Source organism: Canis lupus, chromosome 6, assembly GCF_003254725.2.
Source record: "Canis lupus dingo isolate Sandy chromosome 6, ASM325472v2, whole genome shotgun sequence".
NCBI lineage: Eukaryota > Metazoa > Chordata > Mammalia > Carnivora > Canidae > Canis > Canis lupus.
The window spans coordinates 57,012,914-57,033,766 of NC_064248.1; the positions used below are offsets into that span (position 1 = coordinate 57,012,914).

The 20,853-nt window shown below is 40.2% G+C and overlaps 1 protein-coding gene across 7 annotated transcripts in view; it reads left to right on the forward strand.

Annotated features, from left to right (window-relative positions):
• TGFBR3 (transforming growth factor beta receptor 3) overlaps positions 1 to 16,460 on the forward strand; it is a 194,757-nt gene extending 178,297 nt beyond the window's left edge. For 5 of the 7 annotated variants that reach the window (XM_025417675.3, XM_025417677.3, XM_035718224.2 and 2 more), the window contains 2 exons: positions 974 to 1,081; positions 13,002 to 16,460. In XM_025417675.3, the coding sequence (XP_025273460.1) occupies positions 974 to 1,081; positions 13,002 to 13,120 (227 nt within the window). In that variant the 3' untranslated portion in view covers positions 13,121 to 16,460. The remainder of the gene's footprint in view (positions 1 to 973; positions 1,082 to 13,001) is intronic. The other 2 variants (XM_025417676.3, XM_025417678.3) reach the window with 1 other exon arrangement.
• The last annotated feature ends 4,393 nt before the right edge of the window (positions 16,461 to 20,853 follow it).

The following is a 20,853-nucleotide window of genomic DNA, read 5'->3' on the forward strand; positions in this document are numbered from 1 at the left end:
GCCTGGGGCGGGAGTTGGGGAGGTCACATTTGTCTATACAACTAGATCTTTTACACTGAAGTGAGATGAAAGGCAAAGAGATTTAATTTATATAGAAATCAGCTGGAGTCACTTCTGACTCAAGAGGAATGGAGAAATGGAATTGAAATACTGGGGAGATTCTATACCTTAAATTTATATTTAAAAAATAGACAGCTCAGAAATTTGATTCTCCTGAAAACCCCTGTCTCTTGGAAACTGGTTTTAACTTCTTATAAGTGATTCACAGAAGGTAGTTCTCTTAAATGAAAGGAAATGTTCTATTTCTGTGGCCTGGAATTAATTTCAAATATAAACATCTTTGCCAAGTGGAGGAACAATTGGTTCTATTTATATGTTTTGCTGACCATAAAACTGACATCATTTCACATCGAGAAGTATTTCCGTCCCCCTCATAGAAAGATCACGATTGGAAAAGTGTTAAAAAGCAGGTTGTTTAAAATGACACAATATATAATTGTTAAGATGGAGGGTTTGATCTGAGGGGACCAGTGAGATGTTAGAATCTATAGGAATAGTTGATCCTTTCCTTATGTTTCTTCCTTGTCACCCCTTTTTTCCTGTTACCTCTCACACTTGTAAATGTCCATGAAAATGTTTTTGTAGAGTATTTGAACTGTGTTTTCTTGTCTCGTTGTTGGAAGTGTTTGATGAGTAAGAAACAGTGCACCACATTTTGGTAATGGGTGCTTACTTCATTTTCCAAATAATCTTCAAACTGAAGATATCTTGGAAATCTGATCATTTCGTTTTTTCTTTTGAGAAAAAAAAAGTGTGCAAGTTTCAAATACATTGCAGTTGTTTGGAACTCTCATTTTGTCCTCATTTTCTTAGTCAATGCCCACCTTCCTGACAGTGTTTGTGTAAGAAATACAGAATTGCAACATCTGGTGCAGACTCACTGAAAGTATGTATTGGCTTCCCTTCCTTATAGCAGTTTTCCATGGTCTGGACACCCTCACTGTGATGGGCATTGCGTTTGCAGCATTTGTGATTGGAGCACTCCTCACAGGGGCCTTGTGGTACATCTATTCTCACACAGGTGAGTGTGACCATCAAGTATTAGTTGGTGTGTGTCCTGTGTGTCTGCCACACAGCAGACTTTTCAGTGTTTTGTTGCATGGATGAATGGATGGAATAAGGAATGAGAAAGAAAGGTCATTCCCGCTGTTTGTGCATGTACATATTTGGCATCAATTGGGTTTTGCAAAAATATAGTTTGCTTTAAGCACCATTAGAAAAGGAATGTTTAAACTATGTTAATTGCAATTGAGATGTTGGTGAAGGCTGGCTACTAATAAAGCTATTTTGTGGTTAGGGTTTAATTAAAGAAAATTGATGTAGACAAACTAGAAATATAAACCCTTCCCTCAAAGCTAAAGACTTCAGCACAGACATGAATAGGCAGGAAGTGAGAAAGGAAGCTAAGATTTTACTACTATATTTGCCAGGAGGCTGAGCACTGTCCCTAAGAGTCCCCAGTCTCAATGGCTTAAACCAGAATTTCTTGATCCTTTTAAAGTCCATGCCATGTCCTCTTTGATAAGCATAAAATTCTCGTCTTTTCTTCTATAAAGTTATTTAAATTTTTTAAAATATATTTTCATGAGTTGCAAACAAATAGAAATAGTGAAAGCACTTTGTTTTGAAGCTGTGTTCCTCATCCAGCAAAATTCTGATGTGCCCCTTCTCTTGCCCTTCCCCCCTACTCCTGAGGTTGAAACATTCTGGCCTGAACAGAGAATCTGTTCGCACCCCAGCACATAATGCGGACCTGGCAAGGGGAGTTTAGTGCAGTGGGGAAGAAACAAATGGACTGCCCTTATGTTGCTTCTTTCTTAATTTCCTTGCAGATAGATATAGGGAAGAAAGACATTTTAGGGTACGTCTAATGAGCTAGTTGGGGTTTTATGTCCTTGAATACTTACAGTTTACACTGTAACCCAGGTAAACTGTGCTTGGTTGCTGAGAGGCCAGCGACAGGTTCAGCCCTTCTGTTTAGAATTTCATTAATTTTCCATTGAACCAATGAGTGCCATGATCTTTGGCTTTACCTTGGGCCATTCAGCCAGACAAGCTGAAAAGATGACTGCTTTAAAAGGCAGAGAAGCACAGAAGGGCACTTTGAGAAGTCATATCTTAATCCTTACCAGAACTCTCACTTCAAATATTGCATCCTCCTACTGAATCATTTTAGATTATGGCAAGAGAAGAGATCCTTTTGTGCCTAGCATAGAGAAGTCACACAATCCAAAGCAAAAGTTAAGGAAAGTGTACTTGTGGGGCTTTGAGTCCTCAGATTATTATTCCTAGTCAGTGATGTTTGAATGAGGTATATTTCACATGAGAGAGAAAATAGGAGTCTTAATCTCAAATGTCATGATTCTGAGGATATACAAACCTCTGTGAGTCAGCTTGAGAATACTCTTCCTCGCGAACAATTCATACAAGCACCAGAAGGGACAGCTTTTAGCAGAGTAGCATTTTAGAATAAATAATATTTCATAGGAATACTGACACATTCAGATCTCACACCAGCCTCACAATCTTTCCCCAATCTCCTGCATGGCTATGAGGCTCCAGCGCTGTTGGCAGCTTATGCTGTATATTGGGAATGAACTTGAAACTATGCCAAAAAAACTCTGTAGTCCCGAGGGTTTTATATGGGCTGGTTATCCACCTATGCTTAACATGTGCCTGCCCAGCCATGACTAGCCTTGGCCATAGAGCTACACCCTCAAGCCCTGAGAGTTCATCTCAGGCCAGGTGAGGCCAGGTCAGGCAGGAGGGCTACCACATGGCCCTCACTGTTGGCACACAACCCGCTGAACTCCCTCTGATAATCCCAGGCTCTTGTGTGCTAGCCAAGCTCACAAACCTGATAAAAAAGCAAAGCATGGTTTTATGGCATTTATTGCTCTGCTCATTAAATTCCAAAGTTTATTGTTCCTGCTCCCTTCCCCCAACAAACCAGAAGGGGAGGAGTTTTTACATTTTGTTAATAGAGAAATAGGTTTGGAAATAGATTAAAGGAAAAACTAAAAACCCTTTCTGTTCTGGCTTCCAGCAATCTAAACTATGCTGATTTGGAAGTTAAAAGGTTTATAGACACTGTCATTTGGGCTCCACCATCTGCTAGCATTACATATGATACAGCTTCAGAATGACTTTTTACTAAAATGTGTAGCCTCTGGTTCATTTTAAAGACTTCTCTGAAGGAAAGCCAACATCATGTAAGTGTGAAAGAGGCTCACTTCCGAGCTCGGTGGTACTATCCTGTCCAGAACTCCTTCAGTTTTGCACCTGGATCAGCTAGGCAACAAATTTAAATGAAAAGAGATCATAATGCAGGAGCCCGTGGAGAGAAGTTTGTGTACAAACACAGACTCAGTGCATTCAATTTCCACAATAATCTAAGCTGTGGAACTCAGACCTTATATGGTATAATTTGGGGGTTCAAGTTAGCATCTGCCTCTGAGTCCAAAACAATCCTTAATTTAGACAGATTCTCTTTGATTATGCTTTCCCTTCCATCTGAGTACAGAGCACAAAACCAAGTGATGTGTTTGAATTGCGGCTCTCTACCTACATACCTGGAATGTGTGTTAGTCTAAGGAGCTGAGTCTCTACTTTTTCATATCATAGGTTTGGGCACCACGAAGGATACTTCCTTAAAGCTCTATTAATCCTATTCTGTTTGGAAAACTCAAACTTACATTATCTATTAAGATTTTGCAAAGAGGAGGAGCAGTTGGAATGAGAATGGTTCTGGAAAGGAACCTTAGAATCTTCATGTTCCTGAGAGCCTTGCTAGTCCATGAAGGGTTTTTTGGGGTGAGGGGTAAAAGTATTTACTTTTATTTTGTAGTTAAACTTTTTAGCCTTTAAACTAGCCTACGGCAGTATATGCATAGAGTTGAAAGGCTGAAATAGTTCTATGAGACTTGTTATGAAGAACATGAGTCCCCTACTGCCCGAATCCCTTTTCTCTCTCCTCAGAGCACCATTTTTTACTCTTAACAGATTTTTTTGAACATTTAATCCATGTATCAAAATAACAGTATAATATTGCTACTTCTTGTCAGTTTTAGGTCTTTTCTGTCAACCTCCTACAAGGGAAAATAAGAATTTAGTTCTTTTTTTTTTTTAAGCCTGTGCCCCAATTATGCATTCATGCCTCTGACTGCCCCCCGATCCCCACCACTCTAACAGAATTATACTGAAATTTTGGGTAGGCCAGTATTTACTGTTTACATTATTATGACTACCAAAATGCTAATCACACTTTAGCTATGTAATGCTATGTAATATTATTCCTTCTACATGATATTTTTTGTTTGTTTTTTCGTTTTTTTTTTTTTTTGAGAGAGAAAACATGTTGGCAGGGGTGGGTGTGGTATGCACATAGAGAGAGGAAATCCCGAACAGACTCCTTGCCCAGCATGGAGCCCAATGTGGGGCTCTTTTTAATTTTCCCTAGAATTAATGATTATCTCTACATACACATAGTAGCTTAGTTTTCTGTATACTTCTCACACTAATTCATCTGTTGGCACTCTGTCAGTGGATTCGGTCTCCTTATAATACATTCAGATATTCTTCTGATTCATTTCCCTCACTCCATCTTTCCTGGAGCCTTCTTACCTGTTCCTGTCTGAACTGGTTGCCCTTTATGTTTGGACACTGCTGTCTTCTTATATTCTTTCACCACTGTTCTGGGGGTTCCCTGCACTTCAGTTCTGAATGGCCTGTATCATGTTTCCCACGTCTTCGTCCTTTGTTGAAAGGGCACATAAGAAGTAAATATTTGTCATACCTGTCATATCTGAAAATATCCTCAGTTTATACAAACACATGGTAGACAGTTTGGCAAAGTGTAGACTTTTAGGTCATAAATAATTGTCTTTCAGAATTTTAGAAGCATTCCTCGTTGACCTTTAGCTCTGAAGATTGCTTTTGGGAAACTCAAAGCCATTCAGATTCCTGGCCTGTTTTTTGTTGTGGTTTGGTTTGGTTTGGTTTATTTTTTTATGGAAGAAATTTTGTGATAGTCCTTGATTTAGGTGTATTTTCATACATTATGCTGGGCGTTGAGTCCTTTCAATCTACAAACTCATGTCCTTGAGCATTAAGATTTTTAGAATTATTTGTTTTCTCCTGTTTTCTGTGTTCTCTTATTCTAGAAATCCTTTTAGAATTGAACCTCTTGGGGCACCTGAATGGCTCAGTCAGTTAAGCATCCGACTCTTGATTTTGGCTCAAGTCATGATCTCAGAGTCACAAGATCGAGCTCTGCTTGGGTTCTGCACTCAATGGGGAGTCTGCTTGAGATTTTCTCCCTCTCCCTTTACCCTTCCCTTCTCTCTCTCAAAAAAAAAAAAAAAAAAATTAGGGCATCTGGGTGGCTCAGTGGTTGAGCATCTGCCTTTGGGTCAGGTTGTGAGCCTGGGGTCCTGGGATTAAGTCCCACATCAGGCTCCTCACAGGGAGCCTGCTTCTCACTCTGCCAATGTCTCTGCCTCTCTCTCTGCGCCTCTCATGAATAAATAAAATCTTTTTAAAAATTAGCTTTTTGAATGATCCTTTCTTTTCTGTTTTCTACTTTTTTCCTTAATTTCTAAGAGATTTCTTTATCGTTTAGTTTCCTGCTGAATTTTTAAATACAGCATTCAAAATTTTAAATTCTAAGACATTTTTCCTATGAATTAAAAATATATGTCCATTTTCATCTCATGGGTATAATATCTCTCTGAAAATGCTAATACAGGATTATTTAAGAATGAGTAAGTTCTGAGCTTGTGGCTCGGAAATAATGATTATGAATTTCCCTTAAGATAATCTGGCTGGGCTTTATTGAAGAACTCTTAATAACACATCTTTAGATCTTTCTCTTGAGCTCATCAGGTTTTCTATAAAACAGGTTTTCCTATTTTCTAATTGGAAACTATAGATCTGGGGATCACAACATTCAACGTACATGACATTCATTTAATCCTCTTTCAGGTGGGTTCTCTGCTCTTAGCTGCCCTGGTGTTGGTCAAATTCTGTTTCATTTTCTAGAGAGTAAACTTCCTGTCTTCCTCCTGATTGAGGAAGGGCAGGGTCCTCCCACACAGAGTAGAGAAGGGGATTCAGGGAAATTTCACTGCTCCTTATACAGGAGTCAGTTACCTCCAGTGCTTGCACCTTCATGTTTACCCTCTCTTTTAGGGTATCTGATGCCATCATTTCTTAAGTTGTTGAGGGTTCTAACTTGGTTGTTTCTCAGCTTTTCTTATGTTGGCTTAGGTTCTGGCTCTCTTAAATCTGCTAGGTCACTCACCCATTTCTTCCCCAGCTTGTCTCCACTCCTGGTTTTTCTTTTTTTTGGTCGGTTTATGTCTTTTCATTTTGGTGAGATTTTCCTCCAAGCCTCTCTGTGGGTTGCAGTTTTGTACTAGCTAATGTTTCAGTCTCTTGATATCCTAATTGTAATTATTTTGGTAGCTCACCCCATCATAAGAGTGAACTAGACTACTTGAAGTTTAGAGAAGTTTTCAGTTGCTATTAATCCACTCAAAAATTGTGCCTCCCCATTCTCCAAGCTAAAAGACTTTCCTTTTCCAAACAGATTCATGCAGGAGGATGGGTTAGATGTTGTCATCATTTATCTTCATTTAAACTTGTGTTGCGGCTCCTGAACAGAATTACTCAAAGTCTGATGATAAGAAGAAGAAGAAAAAAGAAAGGGGGTTCTGGGCAGGGGGAGGGGGCACCCTCCATGTACCTGTACAGCCCTTGGACTTGAAGCTCTAGTTCAACTGTTAGTCCTCTTATCTGAGCCAGATATATTAACCATGTTTCCCTAACCCCTACTTTCCCAGGGTTATTGGTAAGAATGCTTAAGCAAGAATGCATGTGAAAAGTCTTCTGAACTCCCAAGTCCTACAAAAATATAAGATACTGAAGGTTTCTCGGATGTGTAGGCAGAAAAAAAATCTAAGAGTGGAAGGAACACTGCATTTCACAGAGCAAAATAAATGCTGAAGTCTCGAATTAAGTGTGCCTGTCCCTATCCCTCAGGCTTCTCTTCAGCAATGCTTAGTTGAACATACTTTGTGTTCTTAAAGCAAAAGTCAAACACACCCTTAGGTTTACCTGAGTCAGGTCAGAGTTTTTAATTAGGAGCATCTGTGGAGGCCTCAAATGTTTCTAGAAGTCTGAAGTTTCTTCAGGCTCCCAAGTTTAGTCAGAAGAGAGAAGCAGCAAGACAGATATGACTAAAGTAGAGAGCGAGAACTCTGGAAAACAGTGTAGAGGGTCCTCGAAAAGGTGAAAATAGAGCGATTCCATGACCCAGCAATCGCACTAGTAGGTACTTCCCCCAAAGATACAGATATAGTGATCTGAAGGGGCACCTGCATCCCAGTGTTTAGAGCAGCAATTTCCGCAGTAGCCAAAGTATAGAAAGAACCCAGATGTCTATCAACAGATGAATGTATAAAGAAGATGATGTATACATCTTTATATATATATATGTATGTATGTATATGATGGAATATTACTCAGCCATCAAAAAGAAGAAGAAATCTTGCCATTTGCAATGACATGGATGGAACTAGAGGGTATGATGCTAAGTGAAATAAGTCTGAGAAAGGCAGTTATCATATGACCTCACTCATGTGGAATTTAAGAAACAAAATAGAGGGTCCTAGGGGAAGAGAGGGAAAAATAAAACGATGAAATCAGAGAGGGAGACAAACCATAAGAGACTCTTAACCATAGAAAACCAACTGAGGGTGGCTGGAGGTGAGGGGTGAGGGGTGAGGTGTGGGGGAGTGGGGTAACTGGGTGATGGACATTAAGGAGGGCACGTGATGTGATGAGCACTGGGTATTACATAAGACTGATGAATCACTGATCTCAACCTCTGAAATCTAATACACTATATGTTAATTAATTGAATTTTAATTTAAAAATGTAAAAAGTAGGGGTCAAGAGACTTAAGTCCCAGGGATCAGAAAAGATGCAACTGGAACAGATGGGAACACACCCTGGTGTGACTGTAAAAATGGTAGGATCACTCTTTGCACCCACATGCGCAGGTTAAGTTAAAGTAAGATAGCTGCAAGGGGTGCCTGGCTGGCTCAATTGATAGATTACGCAGCTCTTGATCTTGGGGTCATAAGTTGGAACCCCACATTGGGTATCGAGATTACTTAAAAATCAAAATCTTTTTAAAAAGAAAGATAGCCACAGAAAACCAAAATGCAGGTGCAAATAGGTTAACCATACTGCAGGAATATAGAAAGAAAGTAATACGACATTTTGAAAGGTTTTAAATTCCTGCCTTGGGGGGCACCTGGGTGGCTCAGTTGGTGGTTAACAGGTGGTTAAGCATCTGCCTTCAGCTCAGGTCATGATCCCAGGGTCCTCGGATTGAGCCCCACGTTGGGCTCCCTGCTCAGCTGGGAGTCCACTTCTCCCTCTCCTCCCTCTGCTTGTGCTCTCTCTATGTCTCTCTCTGCCAAATACATAAATAAAATCTTAAAAATAAGTAAACCAATCAATAAATTGCTACCTTGGAATATTTTCCCCTTTTCTCATAAATTACAGCAACATTGAATTTGCCCCTCCTACAGAGTTTGCCTGCAGAAGAAAAGTCTTGTAGCTTAAATTTTTGAAACTGACACATAGTGATTGAAAATTTCTATAAACCAAAGGTAGTCTCGTTCACTCTCCTTACAGGAGCAAGCTTGTTAAATAATTACACTGAGGATATCAAGAGATTGAGACATTGATTGGTACCTAATCGCAACCAACACATAGGCCTAGCCGACAGTATCTTTTTCTTTCCAGCATCAAGTAATATTAAATCTGAATCACCCCCAGGCATATGGTTTTCAATCCAATGCTTAAGTATCTTCCAAGAAAGAGATTCCGTAAATTCCCCTTATAACTAACCAATCCCCATAATCAGCAAGTTCTTTTCTCTGTGACCTAAATCCTTATTGCTACCATTTAAACTCATTTCCTCATGTTCTGCCCTCAAGAGAGATAAAGAACAGCTGTCTGCTCTTCTTTATAATAATCCTCTTTGGGTGATATTTGCAAACATTCTCCTTTGGGCTAAATGATTGAGATTCCTCTCACCTTTTTTTTTTTTTTTTTTTAAAGATTTTATTTATTTATTTATGAGACAGAGAGAGAGAGAGAGAGAGGCAGAGACACAGGCAGAGGGAGAGGCAGGCTCCATGCACGGAGCCCGAAGTGGAACTTGATCCTGGGTCTCCAGGATCACACCCTGGGCCGAAGGCGGTGCTAAACCACTGAGCCACCCGGGCTGCCCCCTCTCACCTTTCTTTAAAATTCTTCTGTTGCTGCTTCCCTATAGAGCCTCTCCGTGTTATTCACATCATGTTGTGATGAAGTTTCTTCCCCCCAAAAAACCAAATAAACAAAAGTTTCTTCCCCACAACCTGCCATGCTGAAAGATACAGAGATAAGAATTTGGTTGTAAAGGAGACTGCCAAAGAGGTGGCAGGAAATCAGATCTGGACAACTCCATGCCAAGCTAAAGAAATAAAACAGATTATCCTTTAAGAAATAGAATTTTCTATTTCTGAAAGCATCTTTGGCAATAGCTCAGCTCAGCCACAGGCAAATATGCAAGCTGGGTAGAATTAGTTCTAACACACCCTTCTCTGAATGCTTCCTCCCCCATCTCTCTTCCTCAGTGGGGTTTGAAATCTTAGGAGCAAAGTGTGAAGACTGAACACATTTCTTTTGAGGGCCAGCTATGATGTTTATGAGCAAAGATCCGTCCTTGAACTCCTTACATTTGCTAAGTGGGCCTACTGTGCTTCGTCCTGAGGTCCTCACTGCCCATCTTCTCTAGAAGTAGGGTGGTTTTGTCTGTCACCCAAGGAATGTGTTAGAGAAAGTCAGTGCTCCAAGAAATTGGAGGTCACTGTGATAGAGAAAACCAAAGGGCTCGTCTCAGAAAACCCAGGGGAACTCCACTGACTTTTTAAGCAGAAGCATCTGCACATTAAATTTTGTTTCTCATGTGACTTTTTCTGTAGCACCATTTCCATTTGATAACGAAAAACTTTGTCTTAATTTCTCAGAATGTAAAAGTTTTTAACAATTTGGTTATATTGAGAAATCTCAGGTCTTACATGTGAAAGCAGCCATCATGGTAGAAGATATTTTCAGTATTTCTGGGCAGATTCTCAGATAAAGATTCTCCTTAACTTGGCACATTGTTGGCTCAAAGTCAGAAGATTTTTTTTTCTAATTTTTTTCCCCTATCGTATAATTGACACACAATGTTACAGTAGTTCCAGGTATCCAACATACTGATCCCACAAATCTATACATTCTGCAGTGTTCCTCCCCAAGCGTAGCTCCCATCTGCCAGCATATAACAATATTTTGAAGTCAGTAGACTATTGGGTTAGGTTGACTTGTCCACCATGGTGAAATGCATCCTGCAATTTTGAGTATAGGCTTCTTTGTTTTGTTTGAGTGTTCATTTTGGACAGTGTTTTGCATTAGCACAAGAGTTTCCAAAACTGGAAGTTGAAAGACCTTTTTAATGGGCACTGATTAAAATAAACTGGCATGGCAACAAATTATATTTGGCAAATAGACATCAGAAAGCAAATATTCCGACTTCCTGGGCAGGGAATCATACTGGCACTTTTCCCGACTCTGAATAATCAAGCACATGTCCAGTTCTGGATGAGATACTTGTTCATTGTCATGAGGCAGGGCCATCTTGCTTTAGCTGGTTGTCAAGCTGAACAGATGAAGCCCAGGTGAGCCAGAAGGGGATAGTGGAGTGCTGATTCCTCCTGCTTTTCTGACGTATCCTCTATTTAAATGGAGAAAAGATGTTTTAAAATGTGCTCCATGCACAGCCACATTAGTGCTTCTAATTGATAACATAAGGATCCAGCTGGGTGTGGATCAACATGTGGGTTTAAGGGAGCTGAATTTTTAAATATATCACGAGTTGTTCGGGTCTCAGGAGGCTTTTGGGTTTTTTGGGGGAGGTTTTTTTTTAATTTTTTTATTTTTTTGGTGTGGTTTTTGACATAAGAATAGCTGAGATTTGATTTCCTTCTAGAAATAAGCTCTCACTCTGGGGAAAGTGAATTTCTGGCAGAAAGTCACTGTCATTGAGGCAGCCTTCCCCATCTTTAATTACATCCATCCATGCAGGGTAGAGGGCAGTGCTGGGGAGGGTCCAAAATATAGATTGCCTAAAAAAAACAAGAGTGAAAATACAGTTTTTCTGCCTCTGAGGAATATTGGCCCTCTCTCACCTCTAGCCCACCAATCCCAGAAGAAAAGATAATCAGAGGAAATCCAGCACAGGCCAAATAATGCAGCAAACATATAAATGCCCCGAGGTTGATGCAAAAATGTGTGTTGGGTTGTGTGGTTTGTAAAATGGGTGACAGAGAAAGCTGTAACCAGATGCAAGGGCATGAGCCAGTTCTACATTTTGCAGAGCTGCTTTTTGGCAGAGTCTTTTGAGGGGCCCCAGAAAAGGGATGGAAGTAACGGGCTAAGATCCTGTCCTTGAAGAGCAGAGCCTTTGCTCTGTGAGCTTTGTTTTAATGAAGCGGCCAGAGGGCTGCTTATCTCTCTGGCTGATAGCTGTGTATTTCAGCTTGACAGGAAAGAGGAGGCTCATTCATAAACAGACCTGGCCCTCTGGGGCTTCCCACATTGCAGGGCGGACCAGAAGTTTATTAAGTTTATGCTGTGACTTTTCAGAGAAAATGCAGTGTTTTTCATTAGAGAGCGTTGATCACTTTTCCCTACACAAAGCCATTTTTTGAGGGCTGCCCTGAGACCATTTTCGCTGAAGAAAAGGCTTAGCTTTCGGGCCTTTCGCAGTGCTAAATGCAAACCATGTGTGTGACCCAGGGGTTCCTGCTCCTCCAAAGCACTGCACATTTGGCAAAAGGAATGGGTTTAGTTAAAATGCAGTGGGATGTGTAATGAAAAGTGGGATGCTTAATGTGTTAGGAGGTATTCTCACTGCACCCCCAGTAAACTGCAGGGTGGAGGACGTCGTTCCCTGGCAACCACAGTCCCCCCTGGACGATCAGCTGAACTCCTTGCCCGAAAGGTTTTCCTGAGAATGGACTTGTCCGACCTCCATTTCTCAGGTGGGTTGTGTGCTTGGGCCACACAGCTCTCTCTGCTGCAACTATGGCAAAATCCAGACTCACCAACCCCATGTGGAGCAAGTATATTCAGAAAACAGCCCCCAGACTTCCAGGCCTCCCTTGTCTCAGCCTAAAGGTCTCACCCTCCAAACCCCACGGTGTCTCTCTAAGAAGGGCTAGGACTGTGTTTCCTGAATACCAGGCCTGGGCTGTTGGATCACATTGTACAAATGGTGGTGGTTTCTTCAAAGGTCCTGGGCACTGAAATCCTGGGGACTCCGTGTCATCTATCATGGCCTTAGTCACTAGAGCTGCCCATCAGTCAGCTTGAAACAGTTCGCTTTTCGCTACGCAAGAGGTTTTAAAAACAAGAGGAAACTTTTTTTTCCAATACAGAAATTTCTTATTAAAAAACTTGGAGGCCAACATTGAAAGCATGGTTTGTACACAACATTTTTGGAAGAACAAAGTGAATACAACCAAATATATTAAAATGGTTTCAATTACCGGCATTGACACAAAATTAGTGCAAAAAAAAAAAAAGCCAACTACAATTGCACAGATAGTGGCTCTTGGATCTTGAAAGTGAACTTGATCTGTGACCTCTCCCATTATCCAAGTGAGAAATGAGAGCTTGGGCTTTTGTCTGTGGTTGACTGTGATACATGGGACTCTTCTGTTCCATCGGAGACGAAAATCATAACTAGCCTCCTAGCAGACGTGCCCTGAAGTGATCTTGTCAGGGATGCACTCGTGTAACCCGCGTCTTTCTTTGTCCCTTGTCTTGAACCGCAGGGGAGACGGCGGGAAGGCAGCAGGTCCCCACCTCGCCGCCGGCCTCGGAGAACAGCAGCGCGGCCCACAGCATCGGCAGCACGCAGAGCACGCCCTGCTCCAGCAGCAGCGCCGCCTAGCCACCTGCCACCCCCGCGACCAGGCCGAGGGCCCAGCCACGTGTCCACGCTTGCCAGCCTTCGTCGCGGTGCCCTTGTAAAGAGAGGGAATGTCAATCTAAAGACCACCTGTTGTACTCCTCCCCCCCCCAGGGCTAACACCCCCACCCCTGGACTTCTGTGCCACACTAGAACTCCCGGGGGGAAGCCACGGTGGTGGCCTTCTCTGCCAGCCCCGCACAGGCTTGGGGGGTTTTCAATGTGAAACACATGCCAGTTTTCAAAATGCTGCTTTGTCCAGGTAAGACTATCCATGATCTGGGGGCCCGGAGACTCACCCTGACTCAAGGAGTTGGTAAGAGGATAGTAAGCAGACGGTAGGACCAGTGAGGAGATCTGGCCAAAGATTCTGGTATAACCGAACCAAGATGTAAAACGAAAGGAATACTTCAGGATTTCCTGTGTTCCTTCACGTCTAATTTGCACCTTCTGGACGCACACTTCTCACTTTGCTGTCACACCCTCTCGGGGCTGATGTTGTGGCTTGATGGGTGCTGCCCCCAGGGACCGCATCCTGACACGCATCACAGCAACATTCCTTTCTTGTGCCCTGGGCCAAAACCAGTGCTGATGACTTTATCAGCATTCCCCCTTCTCCCACACCCGCACACCGACTGCAAAAATGTCTTAATGCAAGTTCTGTGATTTCTTGATAAGCCTAAAGAAATTGAAAATAGCCAAAATCTAGGACTGCAGATTTGTGCCCATTTATGACCTTGTGCTCTGAAAAACTAAATCGGGGCAAATGTAGTTTTAAAGTAGAAGAGGAATTTGCACAGTAATATATATGCAAGTATAGGTATAGACTATGTCATCTGGCACATTCGTTTTCTCAGTTAAAAAAAAAAAAAAAAAAAAGAAAATTCATTCCCCTTTTTAAAATGTCCTGCGCCTCAGAGTTGGAAGTTATTCTTAAATGTGTTTGGGAGAATGAGTGTTTCCACTCAAAACACGTCAACCTTTTAAATAGACCCTTTTGTGAAAAGCAAAGCTTTTGCTCGTGCATTGCACGGCAGATCCTGTTGGATTCCGGTTGGTTATCTGAACAGTGTCACCAGTTCTGCCAAGAAAGTGCTGAGATCTAGGAGAGGGCACTCATGTGGACTGCTTTAGTTCTCTTGCCTTAAGTATATTCCGAACTCAAAAAGGATTGGAGGTGGATTTTATTAAAATGGAATAATATGATGCCACTTTGCAGCTAAAATAAGCTCAACTGATACCTCTGTGTTAAAAAAAAAAAAAAAAAATGCCAGAGGGAAATTTCCATGCCAATACATTTACTACTGAGGATAGCTTCACTGCAAATAAATATTAACCTTTTTCCAGAATTCTCCCCAAAATGACTCAGAATCCCACAAACAGAAAAGGCCAAACCCTGCCCACAATATTCATAAACAAATCTCACTGCCCTTAAAATAAAGAGTTGTACCTAGTTCTCTGAATGGAACCCTAAGTAGAAAATGTTGATGGCACCCAAGACCTGTAGGCAGTGTCTGTCGGGCACATGAGTCGGTGGAGATACTGGGAGTCATTGATATGATACTGATAGATCATACTAGTCGCTGCTAGGACAGACCTATCACCAGTCATAGAGCAATACTCTGATTTGAGAAGTGTAGATACTCAATCTGGATAATATTAACCAAAACAAATTACTTGAGAGCTAAGATTTCCAGGCTGTCTACATTGATTTCTTGAAAATTTTGCAGATTGCCACATACAAATGAAGATAGGAGATTAGAGAATTTATTTCCTTCAGTTAACTTTTTAACACAAGGGTATCAGAGTGGAGGACTTAGATGATGCTACCTGTGTTTGAAAATAATGCGCTTTGCCTAACCTTCAGCAGAATGTATTGTTTTAGCATATTCTATGTATAAAAAAGTTTAAAGATGTCTTCAAAGAAGACTAGAGTCTTTAAGTCACTTATAGCTATATTTTACTACAAAAATTTGTGTATAAAGATATATTTAAGTGTTTTCGATAAATTTAAATTACTCCATATGAAATGTTTAATTTCAGTTACTGTGAATTCTTTTGATCAGTTCTTTGCTGTTTAAAAAACCCTTTCCATCCTGTTAAAAAGAAAATTAGCCATTAAGAGGTATTAAAAGACCCAAATCTTCAGATGGACAGGGTTAAAACACTTTTTGTGATTATATTTAAAATGTATATTTTTGAGAGAGATGCTACATTGCCAATGAGTTTATAAATAATTTAAAATTAATCTACAAATTTATGGATGCAAATCAAAAGATTTTAAAAGAAAAGAAAAAACAATCACCTTTTATTTGTTTGGATCTTACTGTCAGTAGTAGTATTCAGATCAAGAAATCCGTGTTGGTAAACCTGATCCCATGTTTAATTGGAGAGTGGACGTCAGTAAATATCTCAGAAATATTTCCAAAGAAAGTGTTATCTCCCTAGCTTCGTATTACATTTCCAGTTGCTTCATACTTCACAGTTTCAGTACAAAATACAAGCTATACTTTATAGCAAGTTCTGCGATTGTCTTTAAAACTGTTGTTATATTCCAGTTAAATGCTTCTGTCTACAGTCTTTTCTTACTTCTGCAGGCTACATCCTAATTCACAGAGGCCGTTTTGTTTTGTTTGTTGTTCAAGCTAAACCGATTGTTGAAATGCTCTCAACACCCAAGGCAGAGGGTCTAATACCCTGTAGCTTCTCACCACAATTACTCTGTATTTTCAAAGTGAGAGACACCTCTTCTGTTTAAGCTGTCCCTGTAGCATTTTCTACACAAACAAACAAAAATGGTCTTTTCCTTGTCTGTAATAAGATTGTAAACCCATTTTCTGTGTGTGTTCTGTAGTAGGCATGATTGTGGGTGTGTGGGGCTGCGCACATGCGTGCCAGTCTTTTCGTACTGTAACTACCTCATGGCGTGAGTGATGGTTGTACTGCCGGTTGTGTTAACAGAGCAAGTTTTGTTGGGCGAATTGTGTGTGTGTGTGTGACCTTTTTTTCCTGTTTGTTTTATCTGGGGGTTGTTCATGAAACTGACAGATGTTTTTCTAAAAAGGACTATTATCAGTTTCCAAATACAATACTTCTCTCTTCTGGTTTTTCCTGAGTGAGCCTGATTTTGTTGCTGTTTTTCATCTATCAGGGTAAAAAGAGTACCCTTGAAAATCCCTGTGGCCAGTTTGAACACCCCTGTTGTATTCTTTTCTCTGTTCAATGTGTTGGCGATTTATGAACATGCTTAGATGTATAGTTTTGATAACCACAGTTTTCAGTCCTTTATCTGTGCATAATAAAAAAGATATATATCAATTTATTAACGTGTGTCTCGTTTGTCATCATTAAATTCTACCCTCAGGATGATAGAACTTTTTCCTTGTGGCTTCTTTTTTTTTTTTTTTTAAGATTTTATTTATTCATGAGAGACACAGAGGGAGAGCCTGATATGGAACTCAGATCCCAGGACCCCAGGATCATGGCCTGAGCCAAAGGCAGACACTCAACTACTGAGCCACCCAGGTGCCCCTGCCTTGTGACTTCTGAATTGTTCATTTGTTCCAACTGTGTTGGTGTGGAGTCAGGACTGAAGAGCCTAAGAGAAAGAACTAACTCAGAGCAGAGGGAAAGAATGGATAGACTAGAAGAAATGACACCAGGAGCTGTCACTGTCTCGGAAAAATGTGGTGGGAGACTCAGAAGTGGATATCAGCCCCTGAATCCATTCCTGGCCTTTCTGTCAACCTCCTAGAACCAAGGGCTGAGAAATAATAGTATTGGCATCTCCAAATAACCCAGTGCCACTTCCAGCATTCTCTATGGATCTGGATACCATCACCTTATAGCTGCCTAAGCCAGAAATCTGGAAATCTAACTTGACTCCTCTTTGGCTTTCCACCACCAAATTAATAAGTCCAAGTTTATTCAACCTCTGGAGTATCTCTTCCTTCAAACCACCTACTTATTTCTACCCCTACTGCTGTTACCCAGAATCCAAGGCCCATTATCTCTTAAACTACTACAACCACCTAACTAATATGCTGACTTCCAGATTTGCCCCCTACTAACACCTTCTCCACTATGCAACCAAAAGAATTGAGAAAAGGTTCAAATCATGTCACTTTCCACTCTAGCCCTTCCCTCCACTTGCTTTCAGGATAAAGTTCAACCTCGTAGGCATGGCTTCAATGGAATAATCTGCCTACTTTCCCAGCTACTTATTTCATCTCTCTGAAGCTCAAGTTCTTTTTAAATAAATAAATAAATAAATTTATTTATTTATTTATTTATTTATTTATTTATTTGAGAAAGAGCACGCAGAGGGAGGGACAGAGGGAGAGGCAGAAGCAGGTTTCCCACTGAGCGGGGAGCCTGACAAGGGGCTTGATCCCAGGACCCTGGGATCAGGACCTGAGCTGAAGGCAGCCACTCAACTGACTGAGCCACCCAGGCGCTCCTGGAACTCAAGCTCTATGTGGCATATCCCCCACTAGACAATTATATCATGAAAACAATAGCTTGGATTTTTACTGTTAAGGATTAAATTATGGTATTGAATATATGTTTACAAACTGCCCACACATGTCCCTACCTTCTCCCCTTTTGAGAATTAGTGAGTTAGATGGTTAGAAACAGACACTCAAAATGGTCATCCCTCCCCGCAGTACCTCCTACAGGTAGGTGCCCACACAGTGGGAGCAGTGTGAGGAGCGTAAGCAGCATTTCACTCCAGTAAGGTTGAAGCCCTTGTTACAGATGACAGTCCAGCCATTTTCAGCACCAAGATTTTGTCCTGGAGCCAGCACTTCTCTGAGGACAGAGGGAGAAATTGGCAGGTCAAATGATTTTTCTTCCATTAAACTGTCTTTTTATCTACTGTGGCAGAAACTTAGGCGATGCATAGATGAGCTTCAGAGAGTCTATTAAGTACCTGAAATTGTATGTAAAATTTTGCATGGGTGTGTCAGAACTTCGTGTTTGGGGAGTTTTTGGTTTATAGCCTTTTTTTTTTTTTTCTTTTTAGAGAGAGAGCTAGTGAGTGCAGGGGTTGGGAGAAGAGGGGCAGAGGGAGAGGGAGAGAGAGAATCTTAGACAGTCTTCATGCCCAGTGCAGAGCCCGATCTCACGACTCTGAGATCACGACCTGAGCCAAAACCAAGAGTCAGACACTTAACTGACTGAGTCACCCAGGTGCCCCGGGCCATAGCGTTTTTGTAGTTGCATCTTCTGAAATGTTTTCTTGCACACACAATTAACATGCATGTATAAAATTAATACAAATAATACATGTAGCAGAGGAAAAGCTCCCATAATCCACACTTGGAGGTAGTAATACTGATTTATTGTGTGTATTCCCAGTCATTTCCTTGGTCATATCAACATGTACATGTCACTCTAATGCATAAGATCATAGCGTTTGTGACTTGCCTTTTGCAGATGGCATATCTTCCTATCAGGTTTTATGAGTAGTGATCATCACTTTTTTACTAGACTTTCCTTAAGTTGCCAAAATAAAATATGGTCATTTAAGGTAGTAAAATAAAACAGTGCTCTTGTCCAGGCACCTCCTTGGAGGAAGTGATGTTAACTGCCTTTTTTCTAACTCAAATATATGAAGCGTGTTCACAGATGGAGGAATTTTTGTTTTGTTTACTAAAAATGGGATCACAATATACATACTCTGAAACTTGCCTTTTTCACTGAACATGGTCCTCCTAGGTTAATAGATATGAAGCAAATTCATGCCTTTAATGGCTATATAATATTTCATACAATTAGCTAATTTACTAGTGATGGACATTTAGAAGTATTATTTTTAGGGTTTTGCCAAGATCCCCTGTTCCATTTGTTGTCTTTGTATACATGTCCTTGCATTCTAGTGTGCTAAAGCAAAATGACCATTGTCACAGAGAAACTGACAGATTCATCATCATCGATTTTAACATATTACTTATAGAAGTTGATAAATCACAAAGATTTGGATATGGAAGATTTGAACAATGCAATTAAGCTTGATCTAATGGCCACACACAGAATCCTGTACCCCCAAACTTGAGAATTTGTACATACAGGATATTTGTAAAAATTGACTACTATTAAACCATAATGGAATTCTCAGCAAATATCACAGAGCTTAATTATACTGGTCAAGTTCTTTAACCACAATCCAAATAGTTCAGAAGTTAATAAGAAAAGGATAATTTAAAAATATTCAATACATTAAAAATTTTTTAAACTTCTAAATAATTTAGAAGTCAAAGTACTCTTAATAGAAATTAGGAAATATGTAGATTTGCAAAATAATGAAAATACTCCTCAAACATTGCATCCAAGTCAGTAATTTATGAGAAATTTATACTTGTAAAATGCTTATGGTGGAAAAGAAAGAGAAACATTGAAAATGAAAGTATATCCAATGTAGCAAGTTAGGAAAAGTGCTCTAAAGTAGTAATTACTTTAAAAGACTACTAGAGATAGACAAAAATTGAGAAAAATAAGCACATGCATTAGGAATGAAAAGACAAAACAAGATATTGCAGAGATTTTAATAAATAAGGGATCAGCATAAACAACTTCATTCTAATAAATTTGAAAACTTACTATGTGGTGATGTGCTGTTGCGGGTCCTGTTGGGGGAACAGAAACCACACTGGATATTTCAATATAGGAAATGAACATAATGAATTGGTTAAGCGAGTGTGCCTGATGGCTGAAAAGGCAAAATGGGAACACCGAGGTAACGCAGAATTAATAAATGTAGGAAAAATTACCTCTTTAAGGCTGAAGATTGTCAGAACTTGCAGTGGGCAGGGGTTTGCTGAGTTCCAGCACCAGAAGGAAAGGGTAGAGAGGGCACTGGGAGACCAGAGCTTAGTATATGGCAATAAATGATTTCCTGGAAAAACTAATTTGCCAAAAACAATTCAAGAAGCAACAGAAAATCGGAAAGATATTTAATCATTAAGAAAATCAGTGATTAAAAAAAAAAAAAGAAAATCAGTGATTTAGGGGCATCCGCACGGCTCAGTTGATTAAGCCACCAACTCTTGATTTCAGCTCATGATCCCAGAGTACTGGGATTGAGCCCCACATCTGGCTCTGCACTTAGCAGGGATTCTCCTCCCTCTCCCTTTGCCCTTTCCCCCCCTCTCTAAGATAAATCTTAAAAAAAAGGAAAGAAAAAGAAAAAGTCAGTGGTTTAGAATCTACTCATAATGAAACAGCACAAAAATAAGAAAACAAAACAAAACAAAACCACTGCCAAACTCAGTTGGTTTTACATCTAAATTCTACCAAGTAGTCAAAGAATCAGTAACACCAGATCATGATGAATCTTTTATTTGGGGGATGATAAGTCAAAGGGGATGAGTTTTTTAATATCCATACCTATTACCACATTACTTTCTCTAACAGTTATAGCAAATCACACTGCCACAGCCTCCTCATCAGCACTCGGCATGTTGAAACAGAACTTGCACTCTGGGCATCAGACAGCCTGGGTTTGAATCTTGGCTCTGCCATTTACTAGCTGAGCTATTTCCTTAATTTAAAAGAAACCTATTTCTCAGCATTATCAATATTAAATGATATAAGTCCATATACAAAAAGTTCAGTATATTATCGACTAATCAATAAATATCATCTATTATTCTTACCAGCATTACATATTTTGTATTTTGCCAATCTGATAGTTGAAAACTTATGTCACATTA